Genomic DNA, 19,038 nt, shown 5'->3' with positions numbered 1-19,038 from the left:
ATTCCATCAAAATATATAATTTTGACATATAAATGATGTTGTGTTTGGCAACAATTCTGCGTCCAACAGAGCCGAACTGACTCTTCCGCATCTTGTTCGGAATCCTGCCTCGCTCACCGTGCGTTCGAACAGCTGAAACCAACGACCAACCAACTGAGTCAATCGTCAGGAATCAAATCATTCATCGCTAATTTCTTGTCAGGGCTAAAGCGGTAAAAGATAAGCTATTATTGTTCTGGGTGTCTTTTGAAATAGTGATACTAGAAATTGACTCCAGAATAAGTCTTTATACTGCCTATATATTATTTGCTTGCATGTTCTTGAGCTAACCAACGCCCAAGCTCATTTATGATTCATGAGCCTCACCGTGTGACTTAAGACTTAAGAAGCGCTTCAGGCTGAGATCAACAAGTCAAATAGTTATAGATATCTAGAGAAACTGAGGGATCCAGTACAAGGAATGGCCACTTTTAGTAAGGTAATTGATGCTGTCAGATAGGGCTTCAATTTGCAAAATAGCATAACAATCTGTGTGTGTGTGTGTATGTACGTGTGTATGTATATATGTGTATATATGTAAATGTATATACATGTATATATGTATGTGTGTGTGTGTATGTGTGTGTGTATATATATATATATATATATATATATATATATACTAAGTAAGGGGGAAAAATAACTGATTTAGATTTTATTTTATTAAATGGTTAGGATCAGTTCACATTTACATGACCACAAGATAGCACCCGTTGACTGGAGCGGCATTTTCTTGACTATAAAAATACTATAACAGTCAAATATGAAAATTATAGTACAAAAATTTACCAAGTTGTCAGCATCAAACAAACATGGCAAGTCATTTCAATTAATCTGTCTTCCGTTCAATTGCAATCGACATAAATATTATATAAATAAAATCCCTCTATAACATGATGCAAATATTGCACAGGGCTCATCTCGTCAACCGTCTGACAAAGAACGACGGCATCCTTGTTCAAAGCGGTTTAGGAAAAACGCATTTAAAACGATTTCTGTGGCTGACTCGCACATGTTTAAAATAATAATAATAATAATAATAATAATAATACAGTGGTGCACAAACAAACAATTTAAAACATCGGCTTCATCCACATGCAGAATACAGAAATGGGAATGTCCAAATCTGGAATATGAGCACGGATATAGAGGTGGGGATGCACCATATTCTGTCATTCGCGGTTGAACACGGTCACAAGCTTGAGGTGTGGAAGGCTTGTGGGATTGAGGCTAGGTTGGACAGGAATGATTTATTATTTGTTATTTGGGGAGATATCCAAATACTTGAAGTGTGTAAAGGAAGCTGTTGCTTCAAAGTGGCAATTCATGAGATCGGCTGCTGGGTTTGGGTGGATCGCTTCTTGCGTGTGCCCCGCCTCCAACAGTAGAAAACACAGTATAGAGGAGCACAAGCACAACGCAAACACATTGAATGGCTGTTTCTCATAAAGGGGCTGCTGAATAAAGTATCAAATATCGAATTTTTTTTAAACAAAATAATCACACGGATTGTCACTTTAAAGTAGTAAAGTCCAGGCTAACTTGCCCAGTCGTCGTTGGAATGGATGAAGAAGGACATGAACCAAGGCACAGGGTTGGTGGTTGGTGATTGGGAATTAAAAAAACATGAGCTCGATGAGGCATAATGGGTTTGTAAGCGGAGGAGGTGGGCTGGTAGTAGTATTACTAGGAGGTGGAATTGGCTTGGGGGGGTCAAGGCGTGACAGCGCAGTTGTCACGGAGCTGCCGTTCTGGCCTTGCGGTTTGTTGTCGCCGCCGAGACGGAGTGGCTCAGCTGTCGTCGAGCCCCACCTGCTCCCTGGAGCAGCCGGGCTCCCGGTCCAGGATAGGGCTGAGGCCCCTGAAGCCGGCGTAGGGAGCCCGCATCTGGGTGCCGTTGATGGCAGGCTGCGCTGGCGAGGAGGAGGAGGAGAAAGACGAGGAGCCCTGCGGTGGGGAGGGCGAAGGGGAAGACTCCAGAGGACAGATATAGTTGGTGGAGTCATCGGGACGCCGCCGCCGTAGGTGGGTCAGGTGGGAGAAGCCCAACTTCTTTGGCTGCAGGGACAGGATAAGTTCAATACAACTTTCCGAAATACTTCCTCTATCAGTCGTTCAGTCATATACAGCGGCGCTAGGAGGTTTGCAAACCCTTTGTCTGAATTCCTGCATCAATTGGTCCTAAGATGTGATCAAATCTTCATCTACTGTAAGTACTACAACATAGGAAGACCTTAAAAGATCTTGGATCGCAAACTTTTTTGCACCACTATATCACTTCCATTCATTCTGTTTGGTAAATTTTTCCATTTAGTCACCAACTGTCAAATTATATAATAAACAATCCCTTCACTCATGAGGGAACCGTTTATTGTCGTTGTCATTAATTATTTCAAAATTACATTTTGTGTCTCTCCTGGTTGAGATGTCAACAGAGACATGAGGGAAAAGCTTAATACCAAATAAAGATTATCTCAAAGTTCTGACAGACAACTCTTAGATCTACTTTAATATGATTTTTATTATTTAGCATTGTTTGAGTTTGCTGTCTGGGCTCTGCTGCTCATCACTCCCAGCGAGGTGTACAGCAAACATAGGCATACTTAGTGAGCTAGAAATATAAGACTAATGAGCTTGAATCCCCCCACTGGATAGAAGAGTAAAGCCCAACAGATAGAGCTACACGCAGCAAGCAAGCAGGCAGCAAAGCAGGAATTGGCTGTTTAAATAGGCCTGCCCATGAGGGCGTGGAAACTTGTGGCGCCATCAAGTTTTCTGACAGAACTAGCCCCGAAGGCTTACGCCTCATTCGTTTTGGCAGTTGTCTGTCAGAACTACAGTTCATGCCCCTTCCATGGGACATGAGGCTGAGGGTTTCCAAAAATGAAGCACAAACTCTCCAGTTCAATAACAAACCATACAAAACCAAAAAAGCCAGTGAATGTGGTTTTAGCGCATAATATTATTTACTATTATACTATTATTATACTATTATACTACTATACAATTATATTACTGTTATACACACATATTATTTTGCACTGTAGAGGGACTTGGAAAGTTTGAGACCGGGAGTGTTTAACATCTCAGCTAGGAAGAAGAGAACGAGGGGGAAGAGGAGCTCACGGTATGGGGATCTTCTCTTCTATCTGGGCCTCAGACAGACGTTAAAAAACACTTGGGGGGCGTTCACCATGGATTAAGGCGTAGATAAAGCACAAGAGCAGAAGGTGTTTGTGTGTGTGTGTGTGTGTTTCTCACCCTGACTTTAGCGGTGGTGCTGAGGGGGCTGTAGCCCACCACCTCCGTGTACTCCCTCTTCTCCCGCTCGGCCTGCGTCCCCACCAGACTGCTGAAGTTGGTGGCCAGGTGGCGCCGCAGCAGCGTCTTCTGCGGTGGGATGTTGAGCAGCATGGCCAGCGTGTCCGAGTTGAAGCGCGGCTCCAGAATCTACCAGGCGAGAAGGGAGACTTAATCGCTGTGATGAAAGGTTTGACCGTTTATGGAGTTTCGGTTCTTGACCATTCACTCACTAAAAAGAGTCAACTGATTTTTCCACTGTTTGTTCATTTGATTCAGTTGGTTGAATGCAGGGTAAACGAGAGTCAGAAGAGTCGGTTCGGCTCTGAGTTGTAAATATAATTCTCACAGACAGTAAATCACTCACATTCAATATTAATTGTTCCAGATACCTCTGCCTTTTTTTTTTTTAAACTTTAATTTAGTCGTCAGTAATTATTTTTAGTAATTAGTTTGTGAGAAGAAGATTTAATCTTTTGTCGGAGTGACTCCCAACTCATTTAAAAGATTTGTTCACTATGAAAGAACAGTTTTGGAGTCTTTCATCACTAACTATAAGTAGGCTATAATAATAGGCTATAATAATATAGATATATAGATGTTTCTTACAATTGTAGTAGGACAGGATTAATGGTCGACCAATGAATCGGTCGGCTGATAACTATTTTTACATACATATTGATTCTGAATTTTTAAAACAGTTTCAAAATTAATTTATTTTAGATTTTTTTTATGTGTTTCCTACTTGTATAAAACAACATTTTTAAACACAATTGAGTTAAGGGACTGTCCCGTTCTGTTCCCTTACAAATAAAAAGGCTGCGTGTCCTGTGCCGTGTCACGTAGTCTCCCTGTTGCTTTCCGTTGCTATGACACTTAATTTAGTAAAGAAATTTTGTTTTTGTGTAAATACTTCACTTGCTAATACTAAATCCTGCACTTCTCTGATGGGGAGACTCTATTTCCCGACCAGATTAAAATATGACACAGTTTATTATTATGTTTTATCGTTTATAATTATTAATTTTTTCATTCTTTATTATTATTATTTTTTTTTACAAAGTTTTGTTTTTTGATCACCTGTGGACAATTATTTAATTGATTACAATTTTTTAAATAAGTGCACTGCGGAGACAAGCAGACAATAACATAAAATAATAAATAAATAAATGTTAATTTAAGTTCAGCAATTTTGTGTCTCATTTGTTATTATTCTTAAATTGTTGTATTTTATCAGAGGCAAAAAAAAGAACATCGGCATTTATATTGGCATTGTATTATATTGGCATTATACAGTATATCGCCATCTGCCATTGGAAAAACCCATCGGTCGACCACTAGACAAGATAGTGGTGTGCCGTGGTAGAAAAAAAGGTTATTCGACTCTTGTGTGAGTGTAACTTCTCGGAAGATAAACAATCTGAGCATGCACAGTATCCAGCAGGAGGGCGCTAGAGTGTACCCACTATGAGTCCACCGTGCACCCCGCTGCCCCTGAGGTTGGGCGCGTACTCCGCCAGGTCGACAGATCGCAGCCATTCCATGACGCGGTGGTTCGACCACTGCACCACTTCAGTGGGAGAGGCCTGGTTCTGAAAATCCACACACACACAACACAGTTTTTTAAGATACAAAATACCCTCCTGGGAGAATTTTGAGATTTGAAACGATGTTTTCTCATCAATATTAAAGGGATGTTTGTTTTTTTTCTCCACTTGTACTTTATTTGTACTGTAACTTGTTTTTATTTGTAGTACTGTAACTTGTACTGCCACCTGCACATATTGCGCTCACTAGTCACTAGTTAGCGAAGTGTTTGCCTACTAGTTAGCATAGTGGATTAATAAAGTGTTATTTTATCTTATCTTATAACAGTTACCATTTTTTCATTCATCATGATATGATATGCTATGGAAAGGGGGAGTGAGGTTGAATTGGCACAGTTTGATTATTGGGGAAGTCACAGGATCCATGCCCTTGTATAAAAGCACACAGAATGGACAAACATAGGCCAAAAAGTGCTTCAAAAGAGGATTTATGGATCATCAAAACACACAATTACCTATTTTCCTTGTGAAAAGGGCTAAAATAGTGAAGGCTCTGCCTATAGATAGATGGATAGATAGACAGATGGATGCTGTTGCCCCTTGCGGTCGCTTGCGCCGGCGCTCCGGTCGACTTTTGCACATTTTAGTATTTTTTCAGTTTTTGTAATCATAATGTCCGCCAAAAAAGCATCAGTAGTTATCTCTTATGGCTGCGATGCACTCGTGGATATAAAAACTTCCCTAAACTAACAACTTTGGGACTTTTTATCCGTGGAAGTAGAGTGGCCGACTGAAATTCTACGCGCGAACATGTTCAGCAGCAACAACAACAACAAAAATGGAGCCGCTCTTCCACCAGCGGGCCCACGGAGGAAGCACCGTGGTAAAAGAGGCGGCATTCGGGTCAGAATGAGGAAGCAACCTTACAGTCCACCTCTGCCGAGCATCCTTCTTGCCAACGTTCAATCTCTGGAGAACAAGATGGATGAACTTCGAGCGAGGATTAAATTCCAACGAGACACGAGGAACTTTTGCGTCCTCTGCCTGACGGAAACAAGGTTGAACCCACTGGTGCCAGACGAAACCGTCCGTCCAGCCGAGTCCTTCTCCGTGTTCCGCGGCGACAGATCGGGGGAGTCAGGGAAATCCAAAGGTGGAGGCGTCTGCCTTATGGTAAACAACTGCTGGTGTAACCCCAACAACACCAAATCTCTCTCCCGCTCCTGCTCGCCGAACCTGGAACAGCTGACAATCTTATGCTGTCCTTTTTATCTCCCTCGGGAATTCAGCACGGTCATCATTACAGCCATTCATATCCCATCGCAAGCGGACACCGACACAGCACTGTCGGACCTGTATGGACTGTGGATTTAAAAAAAAACATCCCGATGCGACTGTGGTCGTGACTGGGGACTATAACAAAGCGAACCTTAAAAAAGTTCTTTGCACCCAGCCACGAGTGTGGATGCCTCACTAGCCAACGAACTGAACTCCTTTTATGCGCGGTTTGAGTCTGGCAACAGCACCGCTAGCTCGCTGGCTAATTGGAGTTACACCGCTGGGGATCAGCGCGCACTGTCAGTGTCCGAGCATGACATCAGGAAGGCTCTGATGCGGGTGAACACCAGGAAAGCTGCGGGCCCAGATGGCATATCTGGGCGAGTACTAAAGACCTGTGCTAACCAGCTAGCCCCAGTGTTCACTACAATATTCAACATCTCCCTGGCTGAATCAGTGGTCCCGTCCTGCTTCAAGAGGTCCACCGTCGTTCCTGTCCCGAAGATCGCCTCTCCAGCCTACCTGAATGACTACCGTACGGTGGCCCTCACCTCGGTGGTCATGAAGTGTTTCGAGAGGCTGATTAAGGATTATATCTGCGCCTCCCTGCCCTGGATCTTGGACCCATGGCAGTTTGCGTACCGGCAGAATAGATCCACGGATGACGCTGTCACCCAGGTACTGCACACCACACTCACGCGCCTGGATGGCCGGAACGGGGCCTATGTGAGAATGCTGTTCATCGATTACAGTTCAGATTTCAATACCATAGTCCCCTCCGGACTGGCTGTCAAGCTGAAGGAGCTTGGACTGAATACTCCGCTGTGTGCCTGGATCCTGGACTTCCTCACAGCCTGGCCCCAAGTGGTTAGGGTGGGGAAGCACATGTCCAGCTCCCTCACCCTGAACACAGGATCCCCCCAGGGCTGCGTCCTCAGCCCCCTACTGTACTCCCTGTACACACACACGACTGTATGGCCAGGTCCAGCTCCAACACCATCATCAAGTTTGCTGACGACACCGTTGTTGTGGGCCTGATCACCGACTGTGATGAGGAGGCCTACCGCGAGGAGGTGGTTGACCTGTCACTCTGGTGCCAGGACAACAGCCTTCACCTGAACGTCAGCAAAACTAAGGAACTGATTGTGGACATTAGGCGAGGATTACAACCGGGATGCCCGCGCCCTTGGTGATTAATGGGACTTCTGTTGACAGGGTGAGCAGCTTCAAGTTCCTGGGAGTCCACATCACAGAGGATTTAACATGGACTTTACAAACAGACACTCTGGTGAGAAAGGCGGGACAGCGTCTTTACCACCTCAGGCAGCTGAGGAAATTTCGGGTCTCGGTGAAGAATCAAGTCCTTCTACTGTGGAGCGGTGGAGAGCATCCTGACAGGCAACATCACTGCCTGGTTTGGGAACTGTACTGCTCAGGACAGGCGAGCCCTGCAGAGGGTGGTGTGTTCAGCTGAACGTACCACTGGAACTACCCTCCCCCCCTGCAGGACTTAGTAGTAGAGCCCGCAGGATCATGAAGGATCCTCACCACCCCAACAACGGACTGTTCCAGCTGCTGCGGTCGGGCAAGCGCTTCCGCAGTCACACAGCGAGAACAGAGACTGAGACGGAGTTTTTTCCCGCAAGCAATAAGAACTGTCAATGCTGACCTCACCAGGGGTCCTCACTGAGACACACACATAGGCTCCACTACCTTCTGTACTGTATGTAGCATACTGTACCGCATACTGTGTCACTGTTCTGGGTTGTTCGGTGTTATTGCTGCGCCGTACTGTTGTATACTGTGCTGTATTATCCCACAAACACTACCTCACTTTATTCACATGCCACTTTAATGCACATATCTGTATTTGCATAATTGCCTATCCCATATACATAAGTCCGTTCCATATACGTAAGCCTATTCCCTTTATCTGTTCTATTTTATTTTATTTTATTTTATTTGAATCTATATATTTTTATTTTATTCTATAAGTATTCAAATTACTGTATTACGTTATAGGAATCAGTTAGTTGCTCTAGTAGAAAGAAATTTTCTTATCTAGCTACTGTGTTCAGTCTGGGAAATGTTGTGTGTAATCACCGGGTGTGTTGCATTACATTTCACTGCATATATGTATGAAAGTATGTTTATGTATGTGACGAATAAACCTCTTGAATCTTGTTAAAATGATTCTGCCACCAGCCAAGAGAGGGCAGTGAGACTAGACTCCTATACTGACACTTAAGCACACCCGGCCACCACCATCTCTCTGGAGCTCCACCACACCCGCGCACCAGCCGAGCCTGTGGACCCACACTTAAGCACAGTGCCCCGGCCACCACCACACCCGGCGCACCAGTGGACCACGTGTACCCACACTTAAGCACACTACCCCGGCCACGACATTTTGGAGCACACACACACACACACACACACACACACACACACACACACACACACACACACACACACACACACACACACACACACACACACACACACACACACACACACACACACACACACACACACCTCAGTGCTGGGCCTGCGTTTGAGGCAGCCGGGGTGGAACTTGTTGACGTGGAGGACGTGGATGGCACACTTGATGCTGAGGTGGTGCAGCTGGCTGGAGACTTTGAGGAACAGCAGGTCTTTCTGTGGAAGGAAATATATACATATAAATGTACATATAAGTCGAAAAACAAGACAAAAACACTGGATTTCTATAGCCTTAAGTTGTCATCTAAGGTTTGCATCAAGACTCTCCTTAACTGGGACTAGGCTGAAACTTTGTCAGGTGTTCTTGTCAACCTTTTTTGGCCTTCATTGCCTTTCCAGGTCTCAAAATGCTTGATATAATAGCAATTAGAGAGTGAGACCAAATGTTCATATTTTTTTTCCTTTCATTATTCATTTTGAACCACTGCCACAAATGTTATGTGTTACAATTCACTTTTCAAGCATTTTAGCAACTGTTTCATGTGAATTTAACTCATCTCATCAGCAACTTTTGGGATATCATAGAGCATAGAGCATAGAGGGAGCTCCAAATGGATTGTATAGAAATTCTGATATGTTTCAAACCTATTGAACAATTACTTTTTTGAAGAAACATATCAATCAAACATAAATGCATCAGTCTTAGAAATGTCACGCAACTGTGTGATTATCAAGTGACCCCATGAGGGGTCGCCACCTCAAGGTTTGAAAATGTCATCACCATAATCCCTGTAAATACCAGCAAAATGGATATCTACTCATACTAAAAAAAAAAAAACATTCAACCGGCCACATAGTGTGTGGGGATCTCACCACCGTTAGGTACTGCAGCATCTGCCCGTCCACCCTGCCCTCACTGAACTGGTCTTTGTACTGCGGCAGGCCGATGTCGTCCAGCCAACCTTGTCAAGAAGACAGAGTCGCCATTCATTAAGGTTCAGATGGAACCTAGCGTATGTGTGCCTTTTAACATGGCCGCCAAAATACTTACGTGTGACCCAGATGTGGTCCAGTTCTGTGGACGCCGACTTGTTGCTGTGCTTGCTGTTGAATGTCTTGACAGCTAACTGGAGCTTCTTCCTGTGGAGGGGGTTCTTCAGTCCCATCTCCTGGATGGACAGAGGATAAGGGTCATCAAATCATTTTCCAGTTTGTTTTTGAGAGAGAAAAGTGGCTTCATTACCTTAGACAAGAGATTTACGTATCAACCCTGAATGGTGAATGAATTCTTTGTGAAAATGGAATCTTGACTCGTACAAGGCAATAGAATAGGCATTTATTATCCATCGAGCTGTGATAACTGGCGTTTACATGGTGAACCTTCAACCCTGTTACACCATTCAACATCTGGAAGGAAGTAAATTTCATTAGGAACCAAAGACTCATCTTAACGGAATAGGTGTATTTTTATAGAAATCTTCTAGTATTGCAGATTCGTCATTGTGGCAGTTCCGCCTGCCACATACCACCCGAGTGGCTTTTTTAGGGCCCTCTGACACAACGACACAGGCAATGGTGTTGAAATGTACCAGTTTATTGAAGACAGTGGGCAAGATGAAACAAGCCCAGAGCAGATGGAAACGTCATGACAAGGGCTTATCTCATGTGTGTGTGGGGATGGGTGATTTAACCTGTGCTCTGACGAGCAACAGGCAGAGAGCTATCCCTAAACCCGGGCCCAATTAACTAGACCAAAAGACAGGTTCAATGCTTAAATCACCACCCCCATACCACGGTCATAATACCAAAATAATCACAACTAAAATGGAATCATCAACTAAATCATTCATCATCATTGTAATATAACATGGAAAGGACCCTGGCAAAAACAGAAATCTTTTAAATACCTTGCTGCCACTCACAGGTAGTGCATAAAATAAAAACTACAAGCAGCGTGCTTAGATTCACCACGATGAGACAGGAAGTGGAGATTGGTGGGGTGGGGTGGGGGGGAACTGACGGGCAAAGCTAACGCACAGGTTGACACGGAGAGACAGGCGTTGCTGAGCGCTAATTGGACAGACACACCGGAGCAGGGATGTGACAGCCAGAACACGGCAAATTATTTGACGGCCCCAATGATAGATCCCTTTTGTCAGGTAAACCTTAATGGACCTGGAGAGTGTGTGTGTGTGTGTGTGTGTGTGTGTGTGTGTGTCTGTGTGTGTGTGTGCGTGCATGTGTGTGTGCACGTGTGTACCTTCTCTAGCTCCTGCGAGCTGGCTGACACCAGCGTTTGGCCGCTGGTCACCCAGTGACGAGCGAGGATCCCGTACTGGCCGAGGCCGATCTCCTCCAGCCAATCACACACCTGCTCCGACGTCCACTTGGAAAAGGGTGTTTTCAAGTCCCTGGTGGGGAGAAAAACAGTTCAGATTAAACACAAAATGTAGGCCTCTATGTCTCAAGGACCTTCGTATCACATCTGACTGCAGCAGATTTAAAGTAGTGATGCGAGTCAGTGTCGTGAGCGATTCGTTCCTACCGAACAAATCTTTTAAGTGCCTCGCGAGTCTCGAGTCACTCCTTCAAGAGTGAAGTTTCACTGAAATGAATGTCCAAGACAAAAAAAAAGGCCAAGGCATTTGGCATAATTCATATGTGCCTGAATGCGACTAATTTACTCTTTCATTCCACCAAAGAAAAACATTTTCATAGAATTAAATGATTCCTGTGAGAATTCCATTCGCAACTCTGAGCCAAACAAACTCCTCTGACTCTCGTTCATCGTTCAGAGGAAGTCCTCCCCCGCTCACAGTGCATTCACATCAACTGATTAAAACAAACTAAGAATTGGAAAATTGAACGTCTCTTATTACTGATTGACTTGTCAGGATCCGAATCTAAAAAAAGAGTCAAACCTTCACAACTTTAAAGCTGCATGTGATCAATTGATGTGGTAAAATATTAACTTTTAATTTATATTAATCCTTACCAGCCAAAACAAACCCATCACAATGACGCATAACTATCAGATCCTTTGGATTTGCTGATTCTGAGAGCTGGTGTACTGGATAGTACACATGCAGGAAATAATACCATTTAGCGGGAAAGGATATGAAACCTTCTATGGAAAAGTCTTCATGTCACAGATTTGTATAGGTGCGTTGTGTGTGTGATGCAGTTATCTACCGGGTGTTCCCTGCTCTGGCAAGGCGTGGTCCTGCTGTGGCTCTGAAGCCCCCCCTCCTAAACTCCCCCAGCTCGGGGTCGTCCACCTGCACAGGACTGCCTGACTGACTGCGACGGATCCTAAATGAAAATACAGCAGATGAGTCTGAATAATGTAAGCTTTGGTTGTAGCTAAATATGAGAAGTAAAAAAAAAAAAAAAAAAATCACATTATTTTTTTCTATTGGCAGCATTGTGGTAGTTTGGGTATATCCAAAGCTTGAAAATAAAAATAAAAATGTATCAAGGAGAATTGAACTCAACATAGAATTCAACATAGAATACCAAAGAGCGTTGGGTTTCGAATCGTCCAATCACCACGCCCGAAAATGTATTTCTACTATATTTAGAATCAGAAAACACAATACTTTTAGGTAGTAAGTACTGTAATATTTATTGCCAGTTGAAATACCAACAATTCTCAGATTAGATAGATTACGTGGATTTCAAAGACCAACTGGTCATTTCATTTGAATGCTTGCTGGATTTTGGTCGAAGCTTAATTTTTTGTAATAAGATGCAAAAATGCATTTGCTGTTGATTTTATATTAGTAGGTAGATAGGCAGGTCGTGGCTAGATATGGAGGTAGATCGGTTTATACGTTGGTAGGTAGGGAAGAAGGTAGAGAGGCAGGTATGTAAGTTGGTCGGTAGGGAGATAAGTAGGTGGTTGGTAGGTCTGTAGGATGGATGGTTGGTTGGTAGGTAGGCAGGAGGCAGGTCGTCAATAGGTCTGTAGCTAGCTAGGAAGGTACGGAGTTAGGTAGATAGATCGGCAGGTAGGTAGGGCAGTAGGTCGATAAACTCACTTTCCCCACAGCTTCTTTATGCCCCGGTGGCTCTTCCTGTGTTCCGGAGAGACGGGAGACTGCTGTCCAGAGTCCACTCCAGAGGAGAGAGGAGACTGGTCGGACAGAACAGACTCATCCAGGCACTCTGAATGACCTGCGAGGTGAGAGAGACCAATGGGTTTAGATAGTTCAGAGAAAAAACAGATTCTAATTTATTAATATTATTTCAAAGTGCCTGCCAGCCAAAAAAGGTGGTATTTAAAATGATATCTTAATAACTACCTTGAGCATTATGTAGTGGAAAAACAGACATTTGAGAGCAGTTACTGTGACTTATTAAGAAATGATGCAGGAGCTTGGTTATGTGCATCCTTTCATTTTAAGTAAAACATACTTTCTGAAAAGGGGTCCAAAGGACCACAAAGGCCAAAACACACTTTACACTCTGTAGATGTCCGTAAAGGTGTCTGCAAAGGTATGCCTTGTCTTGCCTTGGTTTTCTGGGTAAAAGTGGGCAGCAGATGTTCTCGGTTGGGGTTGCTGTCTGTCAAAAGGTATTTTGGGCCGCATGCGTCAACTAAATGATGATGTGATCAAGGTAGGGCATCCCTACACGTTACAATGTGAAGTATGAGTGAGTATGAATGTATGAATGTATGAGTAAATCGCCTCCAAATGTATGCCGGGTAATACATGCTGCTACCTCAACCACCAAAAAATCTGTACGTCATCATCCATCACTTGTCAAAAGTTCCTGACTCTTCCATAACCGTCGCCACTGCTAAGCGCTCATTCTCCAAACTAAAAATAATCAAAAATTATCTGAGGAGCAAAATGGGTCAGGAAAGAGTGGCTGGATTGGCCATGTTATCAATTGAACATGACCGGGTGAAGAAGTTGGACATAGGGCACATTGTGGATGATTTGAAGAGCGCAAGGCTCGCCAAGTGCCCTACAAATAATAGTGAGTACTTGATGAACTGATAGGCCTCCGTGCAAATTTTTCTAAACATTCTAGCTGTTAATAATTTACAGTAGGTGGCCTACCTGCCACTGATGCTCATTAGTCGAAGCGGGTTACAAAATGAAAGCGATCACAACATGTCAGTGGGGCTGTGTGTGCACGCTGTCGTTCGTGATGTGTGCGGTGCAGGCAGGCACGCATTGTAGTGTTATTTTGAAAGAAGATTTCCTTTACATAAAGACATTTCCACCGTAAATTGATGCAGAAAAGGCGCGAATTGGTGAATAAAAATTGACCAGAATGCAGGAAATGTGTATTTTTTTGGAGGAGGACCACCAGACCCCGAGCTAAGATGCGTCCCCCCCCAATGTTCAACCAAAATTTACACCACTGCTGACTGCAAATCGGTCTTTCCTCAATGACTCTTCATCTGGTCCATTTTTGGTCAATTTTAGTTTGATAAACAGCCTCTAAACAGTCTCTACAATGGAGAAGTGTGCTTTGGCCTTAAGTGACGTTAAGAGCTCATTCGGGGTTGGGGTGTACTACCCACCAACATCATAGAAGTCGTGTTTCCCAGGCGATCCTGAGGTGGAGAGTTGGGGCGAAAGCAAAATAAAGCAAGAGGCGCAAGCAGGGATCAGAAGCTTTGTTATCTTGAAAAACTTTTGGTATGATGCCATGTTTCATTCATGTACCAATGATCAAAAAGAGGCACCAAAATGTGAAGTTTCGAGCTGGAGTTTCATCAGTGTCGGGGAAAAACTGGAATTATGTTTTCACCGTTGAGCTGTGATTTGCGGTTAGGAAAGTGGTATAAAAATGTATTTGATTACTTAAATAGCACACTCTGCCTCTTTTAAGGGCTGTACTAGTCCAGCGTGAGAAAGGGTGTGAGAGAGGGGAGATACCACGTTGCTTTCTCTTGTTTTTTACAAGGGGAGAGGGGGGGGTCTAAACCAGTTGAGGTGTGAATATCCCTTAACCTGTGTGCGTTTGCGTGTGAAAGAGAACGCCAATGTGGCAAAGCAAGGTATTATCCCGGTTGGCTCCCTTTTATAAAAAATACTTCTTTAACCCCTGAGTCATTTACTGTCCAGACCTCTGAAATACAGTTTGCAGTTTTTATTTTCAATAGTCACGACGGATGTTTGAGGTGGGTTATGGGTTAAAAAATACAACTGTACAATTCTACAATCTGCTGAATCTAGGGCTGCAATAAACTGTCTGTTTTTAGAATCGATTAATCCAGGGGCATTCCAATCATGGTGTCCATAGCCCTCTATGGGTCTTTGGAAGGAATCGCATGGCAAAAATATTATTTTATATAATTGTTTTACATCTTTTAATATTTTTATCTTCCAAAAATATTTTTATATTTAACTTCAGAATCTAGTTCAAAATATATTTTGTGAAAATAAATAAATACTCTAATACTAATATTTACGCAGGAGGACTCCAGTCAAGAAGCACCCCACAGTACAGGAGACCTCTCGGCACCTGTTTCACCCCAAAGCCACAGGAAGGACTCTCCTAATACCATCTCAAGGACCCAACCTGTGAGGGATAAAGTGAAATGGCCCCCAGCGAATGACAGCACAGCATGGAACCAACTAGACCAAGACCTCGACGGAATTCTAGAGACCACACTAGCAGGAACAGCCGAAAGGAAAATGGACGGCAGGACAGCAATCGTCTTCAATCTGGCCAGGGAATGCTTTGGTGCAGTGGAGAAGAAGGGCACCATCGTAACACCGGGAAAACAGCTCAACAGGAGGGAGAGAGAAATCTTGTGTCTGAGAAGAGAAATCAAGACTCTCAACAACCAGTACAAAAGAGCAAGTGCTAACGAAAGGGAGGGCATAAAAGATCTGACCAGTGGACTTCAAGAGCAACTGCGCACTCTGAGAACGGCCGAAAGGTCCCGGAAACTGAGGAAGGTCAAGGTCAAGCGAGCCCAATTCATCATGGACCCATTCAGGTTCAACAAAGATCTGTAGGGTGAAGCAAGATCAGGGAGGCTGACCAGCACTAAGGAAGCAGTGGAGGACTTCCTCAAAGAGAGCCACGGCGACACTCTCGGGGGCCAGGCTCTAAGTGCACATCCGAAAGTTGGCAGAACTGAACCTCGGGATGAAGAGCTTGACACTCGTGAGCCAACATGGAGAGAAGTCCAAGACATACGGAAAGCCCGATCAGCATCTGCCCCACGACCAAGTGGTATACCTTATAAAGTATATAAGAGATGCCCAATACTACTCCGCAGGTTATGGAAACTTTTGTGGAGGGTGTGGAGCACAAGCAGAGAGCATGCTGAAGTTGAAGGACGTCATTGGAAACCCTTGCACTGGAAGGCAATGACTCGGAACCACCCATTTCCAGCGATGGGAGAGAGTGGACCCAAGGCAAAGGAGAAAACTTATCCAAGCCGAGGTTAGGCACCAGGAGGAGGAAAGGCGAAGGTCAAGAGCCGTGGATCTTGGATCACAAGGAGCCTGGACCAAGAGGGACCTGCCAAAGCGGAAGATCTCAATGCCTGAACTGTGGAGCCTGGAGCCTTTCCGTATTTCTTTCCTGCTCCGGTCAGTGTATGACACTCTCCAAACACCGACAAACCTGCACAGGTGGGGGTTGAGGGAGGGCCCCCTGTGCAAGTTTTATGGTGAGAGAGGCACAATGGCGCACATACTGGCGGGGTGAAAGACTGCACTTTGCCAGGGGAGATACAGATGGCGCCATGACAAGGTCCTCAGAGCATTGGCTGACATCTTGGAACAGGACGGAAAAACGTCGGACCCACGGGAAACCGGCCCCCTCCATTCAGTTCATCAGAGCGGGAGAGAATCCACTGGCCTCCAAGAAGACCAGGACGAGCCTCCTGCAGGCAGCTCCATCATGGGAGATGAGGGTAGATGTGGGGAAGAAGCTACACTTTCCCCAGGTCGTCCAAACAACCCTGATACCAGACATGGTCATATGGTCAGAGGAGGCAAAAAAGATCATCCCGATTGAGCTGACGGTCCCGTCGGAAGACGGTTGCGAAGCAGTCTGAGCGAGGAGGAACACCAAATACCAGGACCTGGTCCAAGAGTGCAGGGATAAAGGATGGCAGGCCTGGCTATTTCCAGTAGTGGTTGGCTGCAGGGGTTCCCTGCACAGTCTGTGTGGAAGATGCTCACAGCCCTCGGAATAGCAAGGGAAGGGAGAGGAAGACTGCAGCTCGCAGGTTTGGGGAGGCAGCAGAAAGAGCCTCTTGCTGGCTCTGGAATAGGCGAGAGGAGTTTAGCTGGAAGCTAGGAGAAGATGGGTAGTGATTTGGCCACCACTGCCGACCCGCCAACCCGAGGATGTTGTGGTTAAGGGTCGAAACGTCAGATTGAGGGTTGGTCACCACCTGATGACATCTTCTCCTTGCCGAAAGCTACAGCTTCAGTCAAAAGAAGGTGACTGAAGGTGTTGGCATCTGGAAGCATCTAGATGTAACTAACAGTTTGTAAGTTTTTGTCAGCTTTGACAGCTTTTTATTTTTTTGGGGGAAGGGGGGTCCTCACTCAGAGTTTAGTCTTCTAGTCTTCCATCGTCATTTTTCATCACAAGATCTGAACCTTTGCAGATTTATTGAATTATGTTTACCCCGTCGTCTCAAACTTTAAACCTTTTTTTTCTTCATAATATGGCACAAAAACAAGCATTAAAAGATTCAATCGATTTTCTGCCGAGCGACTAATCGAGTGTTGGATTATTTGCTTCACCCCTCGTCAAAATCACAACGCCCTAAGCATCTTATTTCCAAATATGTTTGAGTGTATTTCATTAAGAACATACGGTACCTAAAGCCGGAGCACTGGCACTCCTGTAGCGAACTTCGGCGAGCAAGAGAGAGAGGGAGAGGGAGAGAGAGAGAGAGAGAGAGAGAGAGAGAGAGAGAGAGAGAGAGAGAGACAGAGAGACAGAGAGAGAGGGAAAGGTGGCGGCGAAAGCAGAGAGAGGAGGACAAGAAGAAGAAAAAGAAGACAGGGAGAGAGGGCATAAAAGCTAAGCAACAGGGTCAATGTTAGTAGTGAGAGTTTAGTCAATCCTCCACAGTTTATGCCATGTTTTTTCCACATTAATCCTAACAGAACACTGTTAGTTAGTAGAAGTAATATGACATTTCCAAATGACACCAAATAGAAATTACATTTTTGTCTGTATCTCACTTATCTGAACTTACCAGTAAACCAAAGCAGCTTTTTTATATCTTCCACACTTACAACGGCACGACCGAATAATAGTAGTTGTCTATTGTCAAACATGGCTTCCTGTTAATGTTTATGCATCATATTGTGATTCAATCATGAAATATGTTCTCATTGCTGACCCTAACCCTAACCCCTTGTTTCTGGCGAAGTTAAAATTATATACTCACATCTATTAAAGAATGTTTTCATGCATATACTGTCATGTTTTGTTCAACCAAAGATTTCCAAAGAGTCTCCTCAATGACCATTGATCCCAATAAACTAGGTTCTACAACAACAATTGATTGAGGTTTGTGCATTTCACCCCATTCCCTTACCTGTGACCTAAGTGGACCTCAGTTGGTTCTGGCCTCAAGGTGTTGATGGGAACCCACTGGTAAGGTTACATGTGAACGTCTAGACAACATTACATTACGTTACGTCATTTATTGACGCTTTGGTCCCAAGAGGCTTAATATCTACATTTGTCCTAAGTAGCTGAACCGACAAACACTGTATATCCCAGTCTTTGTCAGCAAAGCCTTTAATAAGTTGGTGTAGTCACATTGGGTTATCTATGTATCTACTGTATCTGTCTATTCCAGAAAGCTCTTCCCAGTCTAGTCAGTGACCCTGGAACTCACTGGGGGTATAGTCCTTGTGGAGGCTCTGGTCGGGGAAGAGGCTCCCCGGTGGGGAGCAGTCCCGGTCCCGCTCTCCCTCCGGGCCCCCGTTGAGCTCGGCCTTGAGGTCGCCATCTCTGTTCAGCTTCCCTGGCAGGGTCTGGTATTTGTTCAGCTCCATGTGGCGGTGCTGAAAGATGAAGACAGCAAATATTACGTAGTATTCAGCTTCATCACATGGCTCTGTTGAAAACTTGATTCTGATTCATCAATAGTGGTAATCATTGGGCCAGTTATTTGTGAAGAACGACCGCCGTTTGTTAATTATGGCTGTTAATTATGAATGTTAACACTAGCTAGTCGCGCCGTCTTGTGATGCTACATGAGAACTACAATGGAAGACTTGAAGAGATAAATGTGGATATGTCAAATTTAACATTAATAACAGTAATATGGGCTTCACGTTGGTGTCCTCATCACCCTGTCGGGGATTATTTTACGATAATGGTGAGCTGGCTGCACATTATCCCATCTGTAGTACCTGTCGCTTTCCTCCACAATTTACCCTAGCAATGTAACAAGAAAACAAGTCGTTCTAAAGGC

At 44.4% G+C, this 19,038-nt stretch overlaps 1 protein-coding gene across 1 annotated transcript in view; it reads right to left on the bottom strand.

The window, feature by feature from the left end:
• Positions 1-710: 710 nt before the first annotated feature.
• ppfibp2b (PPFIA binding protein 2b) overlaps positions 711-19,038 on the bottom strand; it is a 65,970-nt gene continuing 47,642 nt past the window's right edge. The window contains exons 16-25 of the mRNA XM_080002354.1: positions 18,457-18,625; positions 12,647-12,782; positions 11,799-11,918; positions 10,867-11,017; positions 9,658-9,775; positions 9,480-9,568; positions 8,700-8,822; positions 4,806-4,931; positions 3,301-3,489; positions 711-2,097 (exon numbers count right to left, since the gene is read on the bottom strand). Coding sequence (XP_079858480.1) covers positions 1,831-2,097; positions 3,301-3,489; positions 4,806-4,931; positions 8,700-8,822; positions 9,480-9,568; positions 9,658-9,775; positions 10,867-11,017; positions 11,799-11,918; positions 12,647-12,782; positions 18,457-18,625 — 1,488 coding nt within the window. The 3' untranslated portion in view covers positions 711-1,830. The remainder of the gene's footprint in view (positions 2,098-3,300; positions 3,490-4,805; positions 4,932-8,699; positions 8,823-9,479; positions 9,569-9,657; positions 9,776-10,866; positions 11,018-11,798; positions 11,919-12,646; positions 12,783-18,456; positions 18,626-19,038) is intronic.

The sequence above is a fragment of the Zeus faber genome (assembly GCF_960531495.2).
Source record: "Zeus faber genome assembly, chromosome: 6".
NCBI classification, from domain to species: domain Eukaryota; kingdom Metazoa; phylum Chordata; class Actinopteri; order Zeiformes; family Zeidae; genus Zeus; species Zeus faber.
This window is presented reverse-complemented; position numbering and strand designations above follow the sequence as displayed.